Here is a 15,559-nt window from a genome sequence, read left to right as displayed (position 1 = left end):
CCCCACCCACCCCACTTATGGGGGCAGAGAGCTTGGAAGGAGCTGCAGCCAAGAAGACAAGTAGAGCCGGGAATTCTTTGGAAAGAGAGATGTTCGACCGGGCAGTTGCATCAGGCAGGAAGAGTTCAGAATTCAGAATTTAAAAACTGACCAGGAAGTAGAATTGGGAAATCATTTTAAAGTCAGGGATATCCGATCTTGGCAGCTTTAAGCCTGGTGGACTTCAACTCCCAGAATTCCCCACCTGACCTCGGCAAATGTTATGCCACATGGACTTCAATTAGCAGAATTCCCCAGCTGATCTTGCCAACCTTAAGCCTGGTGGACTTCAACTCCCAGAATTCCCCACCCGACCTCGGCAGATGTTATGCCACATGGACTTCAATTCCCAGAATTCCCCAGCTGATCTTGCCAACTTTAAGCCTGGTGGACTTCAACTCCCAGAATTCCCTGGCCAACCGTGAGAAACTTTAAGCCTTGTGGACTTCAACTCCCAGAATTACCTGGCTGACCTTGGCAACTTTAATCCTGGTGGGCTTCAATTCCCAGAATTCCTCAGTCAACCATAGCAACTTTAAGCCGTGTGGACTTCAATTCCCAGAATTCCCCAGCCAACTTTTGCAACTTTAAGTCTGGTGGACTCCAACTCCCAGAATTCCTTGGCCAACCATTGCAACTTTAAGCCGTGTGGACTTCAACTCCCAGAATTCCCTGGCCGTGACAAACTTTAAGCCTTGTGGATTCCAATTCCCAGAATTATCTGGCTGACCTTGGCATCTTTAGGCCTGGTGGACTTCAACTCCCAGAATTCCTCAGTCAACCATTGCAACTTTAAGCTGTATGGACTTCAATTCCCAGAATCCTCCAACCAACTTTTGCAACTTTAAGCCTCCTGGACTTCATAGCTGGCTGGGGAATTTCTGGGAATTGAAGTCCACAAAGTTGCCAAGCTTGACTACCCAATTTAAGTTCAACATTCACAGCCTCACCTTGACCTAAACTAAACTCCCATGTTGGAATCCTAGTTTGTTTTCCCCACTCCCAACACCCCCCCCCAGCAAATGGCAATCCACCAGACACTTCCTATCCTCACAACAACTTTGCTGAAGATAAGTTAAAGAAGTTGCAACAAATTGAAAATCCCGAGGACCTTGACTTTCCCAGCAAGGCATCAATAAAACGAAATGTTTCATCCACTCCGGAAACCCCCACAATCAATCAAAGCAATCAAATCAATCAATCAATCAAACTTGTAGTCACAAGAACAATAACCCGGAACTAAGACACAAACAATCCCACGTTTCCACGGCGTTGGTGGTTTAAAGCGAATTCTGCTAATCTGGAGCAGCCGAGGGGGAAGGAGACCAAAGAGGAGGGTCTCTCCTTGACAATGGGGGGGGGGTCCCGGGTGGGAAAAGCCCCCGTCCCCTTCCCCGGGGCCAAACGCCAGAGAGGCTACATTCACACGACCGCTAACCCGGGTCAAGGGGCGGCGAGAACTCCCCCAAAGTGGGGGGGGGATAGATAATCTATATGGGGAGAGCCAACCTCTGTGCCCCCTGGCAGCAGCTCTCGCTCGCCGGGAAGAAGAGCAGGAAGGGCGCGGAGGCCGGGCAAGCGAGCGAGGCAGCCACCGGAGCCGATCCGGAGCTCTGGCCCCGCGCTCTTCGGGAGAAAGTTTGCAGAAGTTTCGGGGAAAGTTTCCCCGCCGTCCCCAAAAGTAGGGAGAAGGGAGGAAAGGCACCCTGGCCAGGAGGAGGAGGAGGAAGACTCGAGCGGGAAGAGGGGTGGGTGGGTGGGTGGGAGAGCAGCTGCCGGGACCCCCGACCCCCTCCCCAAACTCACACAGCCCATGGTCCCCCTCTCCCCCAGCGCAGAAGTTAGAGAGAAGGGAAGGAAGGCAGCCTGGCCGGCGGAGGAAGACTCAAGCGGGAAGTAGGGGGGCAAGCAGCAGCCGCGACCCCCGCCCCAGCGACCCCCCCCTGGTTCCCCACCGCCCGCGAGCCCCCCAAGCGCAGAAGTAGGGAGAAGGGAGAAAAGGCACCCTGGCCAGCGGAGGAAGCCTCGAGTGGGAGTTGGGGGGCGAGCACTAGCCGCGACCCCCGCCCCAGCAGAGTCAGCGACCATCCCTTGGTCCCCCCCGCCCCCCCCCCCCCAGCGCAGAAGTGGGGAGAAGAGAGGAAAGGCAGCCTGGCCGGCGGAGGAAGACTCAAGCGGGAAGTAGTGGGGGGTAAGCAATAGCCGAGACCCCTGCCCCAACCTGGCCCCCTCCCTAGACTCACAGCGACCACCCTCTGGTTCCCCACCGCTTCGGAGCCCCCCCAGTGCAGAAGTAGGGAGAAAGGCAGCTTGGCCAGCGGAGGAAGCCTCGAGTGGGAGTTGGAGGGCAAGCACAGCCGCGACCCCCGCCCCAGCAAAGTCAGCGACCATCCCTTGGTTCCCCCCCCCCCCGAGGCCACCCCCCTAAGGGAAGAAGTGGGGAGAAGAGAGGAAAGGCAGCCCGGCCGGCGGAGGAAAACTCAAGCGGGAGTTGGGGGGAGAGCACCAGCCACGACCCCCGCCCCAGCAGAGTCAGCGACCAGCCCTTGGTCCCCCCCCCAAGCGCAGAAGTGGGGAGAAGAGAAGAAAGGCAGCCCGGCCGGCGGAGGAAGCCTCGAGTGGGAGTTGGGGGGCGAGCACCAGCCGCGACCCCCGCCCCAGCCCCGGACTCAAAGCGGGGTGCTGGCTGTCTGCGACCACCGGGACTTTCCCCACCGCCCCCGAGTCCAGAAGTCGGGAAAGGCAGCCCGGCCGGCGGAGGGAGGCAGGAGCGGGCAGAGGGGGGGGGCGCGACCCCCGCCCCAGCCGGGACTCACAGCTGGTTGATGGCGTTCTGGGAGATGACGGCGTCGGCCGAGAAGTGGGGGATCATCTTGGGCGCGGGGGGGCCGGGCCAGCCGGAGGGGCAGAGCAGGGAGGCCGGGGCGCCCCCCACGCCGCCCCCTCCTCCTCCTGGCGGTCTCCGGCGCGATCCCCGCGGGCTCATGGGCGGCGGCGCGATCCCGGCTGGGCAGCGGGGCGCATGGCTTGCGCGGCTTTTGCGCCAGAGGCTCGGCGGCGGCTGGGCTTGGAGTGCGCAAGGGCGAGCCTGCCCAGCGCCCGGCCGGCCAGGGCCGCCCCTCCGCCGGCCACGAGGAGGAGAGGGAGGCGGAGCGGGCAGCCGGGCGGGATCCGCAGCCCTCGCAAGCAGCGCCACCGCCCGACAGCCCAAGCAAGCCGGCAAGCAGCGACCTCCTCCGGCCAGGGAGGCTGCTCGGGTCCCCTCGCTTTAAGGGGAGAGCCCAGCGCCCCCGGGAGGAACGCCGCAGGACCCGGCGCCTAAGGGCAGCGCTCTCCGGCCTTGGCCGCTTGAAGACGGCTGGACTTCCACTCCCAGAATCCCCCAGCCTGTTTGGCATGAAGACTTGCGGCCTTCAACTCCCAGAATTCCTCAGCCGGCTTTGCTTGAAGATTTGTGGACTTCAACTCCCAGAATCCCCCAGCCGGCTTTGCTTGAAGACTTGCGGCCTTCAACTCCCAGAATCCCTCAGCCGGCTTTGCTTGAAGACTTGCGGCCTTCAACTCCCAGAATCCCTCAGCCGGCTTTGCTTGAAGACTTGCGGCCTTCAACTCCCAGAATCCCTCAGCCGGCTTTGCTTGAAGACTTGCGGCCTTCAACTCCCAGAATTCCTCAGCCGGCTTTGCTTGAAGATTTGTGGCCTTCAACTCCCAGAATTCCTCAGCCGGCTTTGCTTTAAGACTTGTGGCCTCCAATTCCCAGAATTCCTCAGCCGGCTTTGCTTGAAGACTTGTGGCCTTCAACTCCCAGAATCCCCCAGCCGGCTTTGCTTTAAGACTTGTGGCCTTCAACTCCCAGAATTCCTCAGCCGGCTTTGCTTGAAGACTTGTGGCCTTCAACTCCCAGAATCCCCCAGCCGGCTTTGCTTTAAGACTTGTGGCCTTCAACTCCCAGAATCCCCCAGCCGGCTTTGCTTTAAGACTTGTGGCCTTCAACTCCCAGAATTCCTCAGCCGGTTTTGCTTGAAGACTTGTGGCCTTCAAGTCCCAGAATCCCTCAGCCGGTTTTGCTTGAAGACTTGTGGCCTCCAATTCCCAGAATTCCTCAGCCGGCTTTGCTTTAAGACTTGTGGCCTTCAACTCCCAGAATCCCTCAGCCGGCTTTGCTTTAAGACTTGTGGCCTCCAATTCCCAGAATTCCTCAGCCGGCTTTGCTTTAAGACTTGTGGCCTCCAATTCCCAGAATTCCTCAGCCGGCTTTGCTTGAAGACTTGTGGCCTTCAACTCCCAGAATCCCCCAGCCGGCTTTGCTTTAAGACTTGTGGCCTTCAACTCCCAGAATCCCTCAGCCGGCTTTGCTTGAAGATTTGCAGACTTCAACTCCCAGAATTCCTCAGCCGGCTTTGCTTGAAGACTTGGGGACTTCAACTCCCAGAATCCCTCAGCCGGCTTTGCTTGAAGACTTGTGGCCTTCAACTCCCAGAATCCCTCAGCCGGCTTTGCTTGAAGATTTGCGGACTTCAACTCCCAGAATTCCTCAGCCGGCTTTGCTTGAAGACTTGGGGACTTCAACTCCCAGAATCCCTCAGCCGGCTTTGCTTGAAGACTTGCGGCCTTCAACTCCCAGAATTCCTCAGCCGGCTTTGCTTGAAGACTTGCGGCCTTCAACTCCCAGAATTCCTCAGCCGGCTTTGCTTGAAGACTTGTGGCCTCCAACTCCCAGAATTCCTCAGCCGGCTTTGCTTGAAGACTTGTGGACTTCAACTCCCAGAATTCCTCAGCTGGCTTTGCTTGAAGACTTGTGGCCTTCAACTCCCAGAATCCCTCAGCCGGCTTTGCTTTAAGACTTGTGGCCTCCAATTCCCAGAATTCCTCAGCCGGCTTTGCTTGAAGACTTGTGGCCTTCAACTCCCAGAATCCCCCAGCCGGCTTTGCTTTAAGACTTGCGGCCTTCAACTCCCAGAATTCCTCAGCCGGCTTTGCTTGAAGACTTGCGGCCTTCAACTCCCAGAATTCCTCAGCCGGCTTTGCTTGAAGACTTGCGGCCTTCAACTCCCAGAATTCCTCAGCCGGCTTTGCTTGAAGACTTGGGGACTTCAACTCCCAGAATCCCTCAGCCGGCTTTGCTTGAAGACTTGTGGCCTCCAACTCCCAGAATTCCTCAGCCGGCTTTGCTTGAAGACTTGGGGACTTCAACTCCCAGAATTCCTCAGCCGGCTTTGCTTGAAGACTTGTGGCCTCCAACTCCCAGAATTCCTCAGCCGGCTTTGCTTGAAGACTTGCGGCCTTCAACTCCCAGAATTCCTCAGCCGGCTTTGCTTGAAGACTTGTGGCCTCCAACTCCCAGAATTCCTCAGCCGGCTTTGCTTGAAGACTTGTGGACTTCAACTCCCAGAATTCCTCAGCCGGTTTTGCATGAAGACTTGTGGCCTTCAACTCCCAGAACTCTCCAGCCAGCTTTGCTGACAGAGGAATTCTGGGAGTTGAAGTCCGCAAGTCTTAAAGGTGCCAAAGTTGGAGACCCCTGATTTAGGGGCATCTCTGCATTTTGTGCAATGAGTCCCACAGGCTATTTGTGTTTGTGTGTGTGTGTGTATGTGTGTGAAAAAGGGCTGCATTTTGTAAACCGCTTCCCCAGATGAGGCCTGGTCCATGGAGCCCATGCTGCACAGGGGTTTCCAGCCCCTCAAATTGTCCCCTTTTCTCCAAGGACCCCAAATGCTGTAAAACCTTTTCTTGCACGGAAGGTGCTGAAACCCCCAAACTCTTTGGCTGCACTTTGGCCCTTTTTCAAAGTGAATGGCTTCCTCCCTCCCTCCCTCCCTCCCTCCCTCCCTCCCTCTTTCTTTCTTTCTTTCTTTCTTTCTTTCTTTCTTTCTTTCTTTCTTTCTTTCTTTCTTTCTCCCTAATTCCCTCCTTCCCTGTACTTTCTTCCTTTTCTTCTCCCTCTCGCTTTCTATCTTTCTTCTAGTCCTTTCCGCTTCCTTCATTCTTCTTTCTCTTTCTCTAACTCCATCCTTTCCTGTATTTTCTTCCTTTTCTTCTCCCTCCCTCCCTCCCTTCTCATCTTCCTTCCTTCCTTTCTGTCTTTAATTTCATTAATTAAATTTATATGCCGCCCCTCTCCGAAGACTCAGGGAGGTCTTCTCTTTCTTTTCCTTTTTTCTTCCTTCCTTCCTTCCTCTTTCACTAGCTCCTTCCCTCCCTATACCTTCTTCCTTTTCTTTTCCCTCCCTCCTTCTTTCACCTTTCTTTCTGTTCCTTTTTTCTTCCTTCCTTCCTTTCTTTCCCTTTTTTCTTTCCCTAACTCCCTCCTTTTCTGTATTTTCTTCCTTTTCTCCATCCCTCGTCTTTCTTTCTTTCTTTCTTTCTTTCTTTCTTTCTTTCTTTCTTTCTTTCTTCTTTCTTTCTCTTTCTTTTTTCCTAACTCCCTCCTTCCCTGTACTTTCTTCCTTTTCTTCTCCCTCCCTCTTTCTACTTCTCTCTAGTCCTTTCCGCTTTCTTCTTTCTCTTTCCCTAACTCCATCCTTTCCTGTATTTTCTTCTTTTTGTTTTCTCTCCCTCCCTTCTCATCTTCCTTCCTGTCTTCTCTTTCTCTTCCTTTTTTCTTCCTTCCTTCCTTCCTTTCTCTTTCACTAGCTCCTTCCCTCCCTATACCTTCTTCCTTTTCTTTTCCCTCCTTCTTTCACCTTTCTTTCTGTTCCTTTTTTCTTCCTTCCTTCCTTTCCCTTTTTTCTTTCCCTAACTCCCTCCTTTTCTTTTATTTTCTTCCTTTTCACCATCCCTCATCTATCTTTCTTTCTTTCTTTCTTTCTTTCTTTCTTTCTTTCTTTCTTTCTTTCTTTTTCTTTCTTCTTTCTTTCTTTCTTTCTTTCTTTTTCTTTCTTTCTCTTTCTCCCTCCCTCCCTCTCTCAAATCACCCCTCTCACAGAGCTGAGGATCTCTTAAGGATCTTTAGCGTGATGTCACTTGTCTCAGGAAACATTTGGCCCCAGATCCGAAGGGCTGCCAGCCTTCCTGTTGTGGCATGGCGGAGGAAGCGCTTCCAAAGAATTTCTAGGTGGTTTTTGGAAGGACAATGAGTGAGAAGTTGCGCTCTTTTCCTGAAAATCTGGTGCAGTCCCAGGGCTCCGGAGACTGGCATGTGCAGTCCATCCAGGGGTGAAATCCAGCAGGTTCTGGAGAACCCGTAGCGGAAATTTTGAGCAGTTCGGAGAACCGGCAAATGCCACCTCTGGCTGGCCCCAGAGTGGGGAGGGAATGGGGATTTTGCAGTATCCTTCCCCTGCCACGCCCACCAAGCCACACCATGCCCACGGAACCGATAGTAAAAAAAAATTGGATTTCACCACTGGGCCCTGGAAAGGGAGACCCTGGGCAAGAGCTGACTTCCTCGCCTCTCTGGAAAGCCCATTTCCAGCACCGAAAGACTGAGTTGGGGTTTATGCCATGGACCCAATGTTCCCAATGTTTTGCAGGACACCCCTAAACCCTAAACTGACCACTTGAGCTACGTTCCCACAATAGCTGAAATGTAGTGGGCTAGGTCACCTACCTACCTGCCTGCTTATCATCTTCCTTCCTTCCTTCCTTCCTTCCTTCCTTCCTTCCCTCCCCCTCCTTCCTTCCTCCCCTCCTTTCCTTCCTCCCTTCCCTCCTTCCTTCCTTCCCTCCCCCTCCTTCCTTCCTTCCTTCCTTTCCTTCCTTCCTCCCCTCCTTTCCTTCCTTCCTTCCCTCCTTCCTTCCTTCCCTCCCCCTCCTTCCTTCCTTCCTTCCTTTCCTTCCTTCCCTCCTTCCTTCCCACTCCCTTTCCTTTTCTTCCTTGTACTTCCTATTTCCCTCCCTCCCGTCCCATTTTCCTTCCTTTCTTCCCCTCTTATTTTTCTCCTCTCCTTTCTCTTTCTACTTCCTCTTCTTCCATCTTCTTTCTCTCTTCTCTTTTTTATTGTTCTCTTTCTTTTCCTTCCTCCCTTCCAATCTTCCTTTCCCTTCCTCCTCCTTTGTCCCTTTCTCATCTTCCTTCCTTCTCTCCTTCCTTCCTTCTTTCCCCTCTTATTTTTCTCTTCTCCCTTCTCTTTCTACTCTCTCCCTCCTTCCACCTTTCTCTCTTCTTCCTTCTCCCTTTTTCTCTTCCTTTTCCTTCCTTCTTCTAATCTTCCTTTCCCTTCCTTCCTTCTTTTTCGTCCCTTTCTCATCTTCCTTCCTTCTCTCCTTTCTTCCTTCCCCTCTTATTTTTCTCTTCTCCCTTCTCTTTCTACTCTCTCCCTCCTTCCATCTTTCTCGCTTCTCTCTTCTCCCTTTTTCTCTTCCTTTTCCTTCCTTCCTTCCAATCTTCCTTTCCCTTCCTTCTCCTTTGTCCCTTTCTCATCTTCCTTCCTTCTCATCTTCCTTCCTTCCTTTCTTTCCCTCTTATTTTTCTCCTCTCCTTTCTCTTTCTCTTTCTACTTCCTCTTCTTCCATCTTCTTTCTCTCTTCTCTTTTTTATTTTTCTCTTTCTTTTCCTTCCTCCCTTCTAATCTTCCTTTCCCTTCCTTCCTTCTCCTTTGTCCCTTTCTCATCTTCCTTCCTTCTCTCCTTCCTTCCTTCTTTCCCCTTATTTTTTTCTTCTCCCTTCTTTCTACTCTCTCCCTCCTTCCATCTTTCTGTCTTCTTCCTTCTCCCTTTTTCTCTTCCTTTTCCTTCCTTCCAATCTTCCTTTCCCTTCCTTCTCCTTTGTCCCTTTCTCATCTTCCTTCCTTCTCATCTTCCTTCCTTCCTTCCTTCCTCTTTGTTCCTCTCACCTTCCTTCCTTCCAATCTTCCTTTCCCTTCCTTCTCCCCTTTGTCCCTTTCTCATCTTCCTTCCTTCTAATCTTCCTCCCTTCTTTTGTTCATTCATTCATTCATTCATTCAAGCATACCATCTCTGCTCCCAAGCCACCCTTCGGTATCCGATTGATGCCAAGCGCGTTTCACCGCCTAGCAAACACGAGGAATTTGGAAAAAAAAGGAGTCGCCCATTTAAGGTCAACCGAGCACAACCTGACTTACTCAGAACTCGACGGAGTGGCACGGAACTTCCACCCACGCCTTTTGGGTGGGGAGCCCTGCTGAAAGCAATGCCACATCGCAAACCCTGCGTGCAAATAAGCAACGGCTGGCCTCGGAAAGGCCCTCCGGGGATCCATCTGCAGGGAGACGTGTCTACTTCGGGGGGAAAAAAAACCCTGGCCTTCCTCCACGGTTTTAAGAAACCGGGTTTATTCCTCCAGGGCTCCTGTTTCTCAAACGGGGCGAACTGAAGCTGTGTGCACGTCAACTCCCGGGATTCCCAGCCAGCTCTGCCGGGAGTTGGAAGTCCAGGCAGCTGCAAGTTGCCACAGTTGAAAAAAAAACAAAAAACAGAACGAATAGAGTTGGAAGGGACTTTGGAGGCCATCTAGTCCAGCCCCTGCTCAGGCAAGAGAGCATTTCAGACAAGTGGCTGTCCGGTCTCTTCTTAAAAACTTCCAGTATTGGGAGCACCCAACAACCTTCTGGAAGCAAGCTGTTGCATTGATTAATTGATCTGGATTTATAGGATAACAGAATAACGTAATTGGAAGGGACCTTGGAGGTCTTCTGATCCAATCCTTTTCTTAAGTGGGAGACCCTATGCCATTCCAGACAGGAGACTATCTCTTTATTAAAAGCCTCCAGTGATGGAGCACCCACAGCTTCTGGTGGCAAGTTGTTCCACTGGTTAATTGTCCTCACTGTCAGGAAGTTTCTCCATAATTCCAGGTTGCTTCTCTTGATTAGTTTCCAACCATTGCCCTCCCTCCCTCCCTTCTTTCCTTCCTTCCTTCCTTCCTTCCTTCTTTCTTTCCTTCCTTCCTCCCTTCTTTCCTTCCTTCCTTCTTTCCTTCCTCCCTTCTTTCCTTCCTTCCTTCTTTCCTTCCTCCCTTCTTTCCTTCCTTCCTTCCTTCTTTCTTTCCCTCCTCCCTTCTTTCCTTCCTTCCTTCTTTCTTTCCTTCCTCCCTCCCTTCTTTCCTTCCTTCCTTCTTTCTTTCCTTCCTTCCTTCTTTCCTTCCTCCCTTCTTTCCTTCCTCCCTTCTTTCCTTCCTTCCTTCCTTCTTTCTTTCCTTCCTCCCTTCTTTCCTTCCTTCCTTCTTTCTTTCCTCCTTTCCTCCCTCCCTTCTTTCCTTCCTTCCTTCCCTCCTTTCTTTCCTTCCTCCCTTCCTTCCCTTCTTTCCTTCCTTCCATCCTTTCTTTCCTTCCTTCCTTCCTCCCTTTCCTTCCTTCCTTCCTTCCTTCTTTCTTTCCTCCTTTCTTTCCTTCCTCCCTTTCCTTCCTCCCTTTCCTTCCTTCCTTCTTTCCTTCCTTCCTTTCCTTCCTTCCTTCCTTCCTTCCTTCTTTCCTTCCTCCTTTCTTTCCTTCCTCCCTTTCCTTCCTTCCTCCCTTTCCTTCCTTCCTTCTTTCCTTCCTTCCTTCCTTTCCTTCCTTCCTTCCTTCCTTCCTTCCCTCCTTCTTTCTTTCCTTCCTCCCTTCCTTCCCTTCTTTCCTTCCTTCCATCCTTTCTTTCCTTCCTTTCCTTCCTCCCTTTCCTTCCTTCCTTCCTTCCTTCTTTCTTTCCTCCTTTCTTTCCTTCCTTCCTTCCTTCCTCCCTTTCCTTCCTCCCTTTCCTTCCTTCCTCCCTTTCCTTCCTTCCTTTCCTTCCTTCCTTCCTTCCTTCCTTATCCCTCTACAATCATTGGCCTGGAAGAGACCATGGAGGGCTTCTAGTCCAACCCCATCTCAAGCAGGAGACCCCTATACCAGGGATGGCGAACCTTTTTGGCACCGAGTGCCCAAACCGGAATGCGCGCGCAAGCAAGCACACATGCCGGAGCACTGGAAACCCGAAGAGAAGCTGGTCGGCGCGCACATGCCTGTTTTTTGGACATTTTTGGCCAGCTTTTTGGCTCTTTTCAGGCCATTTTCAAGCTGTTTTCAGGCTGTTTTTTTGCCATTTTCCAGGCCATTTTCAGGCCTGAAAATGGCCTGAAAAACAGCCCACAAATGGCCTGTTTTTTAGCTGTTTTTTTGGGCCGTTTTCAGTCCGTTTTCCGATGCTCTGGCACCCCCGAAGTCCAGCTGGCCAGCATTCATGTGAGCACCATAAACCATAAGAGCAGCTGGCGATGGTCTGTGTGCCCACAGAGAGGGCTCGGTGTGCCACCTCTGGCACGCCTGCCATAGATTCACCATCACAGCCCTACACCATTTCAGGCAAGTCTCTGCTTAAAAACCTCCAGTGATGAAGCACCCACAACTTCTGGTGGCAAGCTGTTCCGCTGGTTAATTGTCCTCCCTGTCAGGAAGTTTCTCCTTCAAGTCCAGGTTGCTCCTCTCCTTGGTTAGTTTCCATCCGTTGCTTCTTCTCCTGCCTTCTGGTGCTTTGGAAAATAACTTGACCCCCAACTCTTCTTTGGGGGCAGCCCCTCCAATACTGGAATGCTGCTATCATGTCCCCCCTAATTCTTCTTTTCTCTAGAGTAGCCAAACCCAAATCCTCCTTCAACCGTTCTTGATATGCTTTAGCCCCCCCCCGGCCTCTTAAAACGCTGGCCTGCACGTCTTCCCTTATCCCCAAGTCTCTTGATGTTTAAACACCAACACAAGTTTTTATTTATCTTTTTTTAGTGGAGACCCTGGGAAATGAACACCCCCCCCCAGGACCTTTTGCAAACGGGAGGAATTGTCTTGCGAATTACGCCCCCACCCAAAGCTTGGAAATCTGCACGGAGACCTCAAACTCCCTATTTATCGAATGCAATTTTTTTCCCCCCCACCACCGATGAGCTAATGCTAGCGTGCTCGGTTCGTCTGTGTGTGTGTGTTTGTGTGTTGTGTGTGTGTGTGTGTGAAAGGGAGAGACACAGAACGGATAACAACGTCAATCACACCTCCTTTTCTTGGCACCCGCTTGACACCGTGAAGACCGAGAAGCAGAGGAAGGAAACTCTTATTCTGCTGCTCCCTGAAAGATTTTCTGCACTGGGCGCATTCTGAAACTCTTTTGTGTGTGTGTGTATGTGTGTGTGTGTTTGTGCGTTCGGAAGATAACCCGTTTTGGCATATTTCAAATATTTCCTCGGGATGGGAAAGGGCTGTCTGTGGCTGATGGGGCCGGCTGACCTCTGCACCGGGCTTCCTGTTTGCAAAGCTGGGAATAGAGACAAATCCCCAGGAAAAAAATTGGCCTGAAGAAGATTAGTTGAATTTCTGGGTGGGTGGGGTGGGGGGCCAGGGGGGGGGTCTTCCTTTGATTGGCAGATAACAGTTTGTTCCCAGGGAAATATTTGGCCTACCTTTCTTCGCTCCCCCAGCTTGAAAAGGTTTTTTTTTTAAATGCTCATCATCCTCAATTTGCGGTACCCGAATGTCAGACTGGGGAGGCCGAAGTAGGAAATCTTCAGCAGCATCTCTGAGCGGGCAGTACAGGTGATCCTCGACTTATGACCATGATGGAGCCCTGTTGCTAAGCGAGACCCCGTTTCTCGCCCCATTTTACCGATCTTTCTCGCCACGGTTCTTAAGAGGAAGGACTGCAGTTGTGACGTTAGGAAGACCGTTGTTAAGCGAATCTCGGCTTTGACTTTGAGGTTGCAAAACGGGACAAGGAAATTGTCTTTGGCCAGTCTAGAGAAAAAAGAAGGACTCGGGGTGCCCTTAAAATTTTCTTTTTTCATCAAGCCGGGCTGGCTTAACGTATTTTTAAATTTTTAATTTTTAATTGGTTTGTCATTTTAAACTGGGGCCAAATTAATATATATTCTTTTAATTGTTCTTAATGTTTGTATTGTATGTTTTTAATCTGGCTGTACACCGCCCTGAGTCCCCTTGGGAGAAGGTGCGGTATATAAATTTGAAATAAAATAAAATAAAAATAAAAATAAAAATAAAGAGCAGAGGTTCCAATATCTCAGGAGTTGCCCCGAAGAAGATTTGGGGGTCAGGCTATTCTCCAAAGCACCCTGAAGGCTGGACGAGAAGCAATGGGAGGAAACTTAACCAAGGAGAGAAGCAACCTGGAATTGAGGAGAAACTTCAGTGGAGGACAATTAACCAGTGGAACGACTTGCCACAAGAAACTGTGGGCGCTCCAACACTGGAGGCTTTTAAGAAGAGATTGGACCACCGTTTATCTGGAATGGGACAGCGCAGTGATGGCGAACCTTTCCGGCACCGAGTGCTCAAACTGGAATGGTCGAAGCCACCTGGTTTTTGGGTTTGCAGTGCCAGTCAGCTGATCTCTGCGCGCATCGGAGTGCCGGTAACCCAAAAACCAGGTGACTGGCGCGTGCATGCACACTGGCCAGCTTGTTTCTGTGTTTCCGGCGCTCCGGCGTGTGCGAAGACCACATGGCCGGCGCACACGTGTGCAACGGTAAACAGAAGAGCAGCTGGCGATGGCATGCGTGCCCGCAGAGAGGGCTCTTCGTGCCACTTCTGGCACGCGTGCCGTCGGTTCGCCATCACGGGTATAGCGTCTCCTGCCTGAGCAAGGTCCCTTCCTATTTTGTGATTCGTGTCGTGCCGCCTCCCGAGACGCTTTGTTGAAACCAAAGACATCGGGAGTTTCAAACGCTCCCGAAACCTCCAAAGGAAGAGAGAGACACCCATCAGCCAGTGGTGGGATTCAAATAATTTAACAACCGGTTCTCTGCCCTAATGACCGGCTGGGTGGGCGTGGCCATGGTGTGAGACAGGTGTGTACTTGGCCTCCTGCACCGTCCCTGGGAGCAAAAACGGGCCACGAGAGGAGGGACGCCCTCCATGCTCCGTTTTCGGCCTAGGAGGCCTCCCTGCAGCCTCCTGGGAGCCAAAACGGGCAGCGGGGAAGGGGGACACGCCCGCGCCACACACATACCCCTTCGTGCCCCGTTTTGGGCCTAGGACCGTGATGGCGAACGAATGGCACAGGTGCCACAAGTGGCACGCGTAGCCATATCAGTGGGCACGCGAGTTCAGCTCCGGTGCGAAACAGGCTGTTTCCTGTCTCCGGAGAGCCTCGGAGGGAGGGTGGGAGGTGGGGAAGGCCCGTTTTTTGCTGTCCCCAGCCTCCAGAGCCTCTCTAGGAAGTTGGCAAATGGGCCGTTTTCGGCCTCCAGAGGGGTGGGGAAGGCTGTTTTAACCCTCCCCAGACTCCTAGAGAGGCTCTGGAGGCTGGGGACAGCAAAAAAACGGGCCTTCTGGTCCCACCGGAAGTTGGCAAACAGGCCATTTCTGGGCTCTGGAGGACCTCCCCAGACTCCTAGGAAGGCTCTGGAGCCAAGTGAGAGAGAAAAAAGGATCTACCGGGCCATCATGTGCCAGGAGTGGGGGAAGGGGAGCGGGGGGTGGTTTGCACACACATGCGCGGGGGCGGGGCGGCATAAAATTATGGGTATGGGTACGTAGGCGCACGAACCCCCCCCAGCCCCTCACTCCTGGCACGCGATGGCGAAAAGGTTAGCCATCACTAGCCTAGGAGGCCCCCTTGCACTTACCTGGGAGCCAAAATGGGGCACGTAGGAACTCCTGGAAAGGGAAGGCAGGGGAGGAGCCAGCTAGCAATTTAACTACCGGTTCGTCTAAACCGTCCCGAACCGGCTGAATCCGACAACTGCCTCCCCCGGCAAAAAAAATCGTACTCTGGACGCAGAATTTCCAGATCTGCCTTTTGTCTCCTCCACCCGCCCAGTCCTCCATTCCTGATCGTGAGAAACTGGCAGGCACCAAACAGAACAAGAGGCTGCGCTCGGTTTCACCCACTGCAGGGTTTATTTCAAGGGTTTTTTTTCCTGAATCGCCCATCAATACGTTTCACGTCACGCTAAGCCATAAATGACAGTTTGCAAACTAAACCAGGGCTTAGTTCACACGATGCAGCGACCGAAACCAATAAACAGTATATCGTGTCTGGATTTCTATTGTACAGCTAGTCCTCGACTTACAACCGTTCGTTTAGTGACAACGGCACTGAGAAAAGGGACTTGTGACCGCTTTTCACACTTAACGACCGTGGCAGCCTCCCCCGTGGGTCACGCGATCAAAATTCAGACACTTTCGCGAGTGGTTCATACTTACGACAGTCGCCGTGTCCCGGGGTTTGACAAGCCAAATCAATGGGGAAGCCAGATTCACTTAACAACCATGTTACTAACTTAACAAAGGCAATGATTCACTTAACAACGGTGGCAGGAATATCCGTAAAATGGGACAAACTCAACAAATGTTTCATAATATAAATGTTGGGCTCAATGGTGGTTGTAAGTCGAGGACTACTTGTACACTGGATCAAAGGGCCCGCGTTCCCACAAAAGATAAGCCACACACACAAAAAAACCCCTCCACTTATAACCATCCATTTAGTGACCGTTTGAACTTAGCACTGAAAAAAGCAACTTATGATCGTTTTTCTCACTTAATGACCGTCAGAGCATCCTCATGGTCACACCATCAAAATTCAGGCGACTGGCAACTGACTTGTATACAACTGGTTCATGTTTACGACGGTCGCAATATCCCGGAGCGGGGGG

General features: G+C 52.0%; 1 protein-coding gene across 2 annotated transcripts in view; it reads right to left on the bottom strand.

Annotated features, from left to right (window-relative positions):
* The window catches only part of SSH2 (slingshot protein phosphatase 2), a 155,477-nt gene that overhangs the window by 72,971 nt on the left and 66,947 nt on the right, over positions 1-15,559 (bottom strand). The window contains exon 1 of one of the 2 annotated variants that reach the window (XM_087890363.1): positions 2,856-3,244. The exons of the other annotated variant lie outside the window; for it this stretch is intronic. Within the exon in view, the coding sequence (XP_087746489.1) occupies positions 2,856-3,025 (170 nt within the window). The 5' untranslated portion in view covers positions 3,026-3,244. Of the gene's footprint in view, positions 1-2,855; positions 3,245-15,559 lie in introns of those variants that run through there. 2 annotated transcript variants of the gene reach the window in all.

The sequence above is a fragment of the Pantherophis guttatus genome, chromosome 1, assembly GCF_059756535.1.
Source record: "Pantherophis guttatus breed Tessera chromosome 1, ASM5975653v1, whole genome shotgun sequence".
In the NCBI taxonomy this organism is placed as follows: Eukaryota; Metazoa; Chordata; class Lepidosauria; order Squamata; family Colubridae; genus Pantherophis; species Pantherophis guttatus.
The sequence above is the reverse complement of the archived record's forward strand: the minus strand, read 5'-3'. Positions and strand labels throughout refer to the sequence as shown.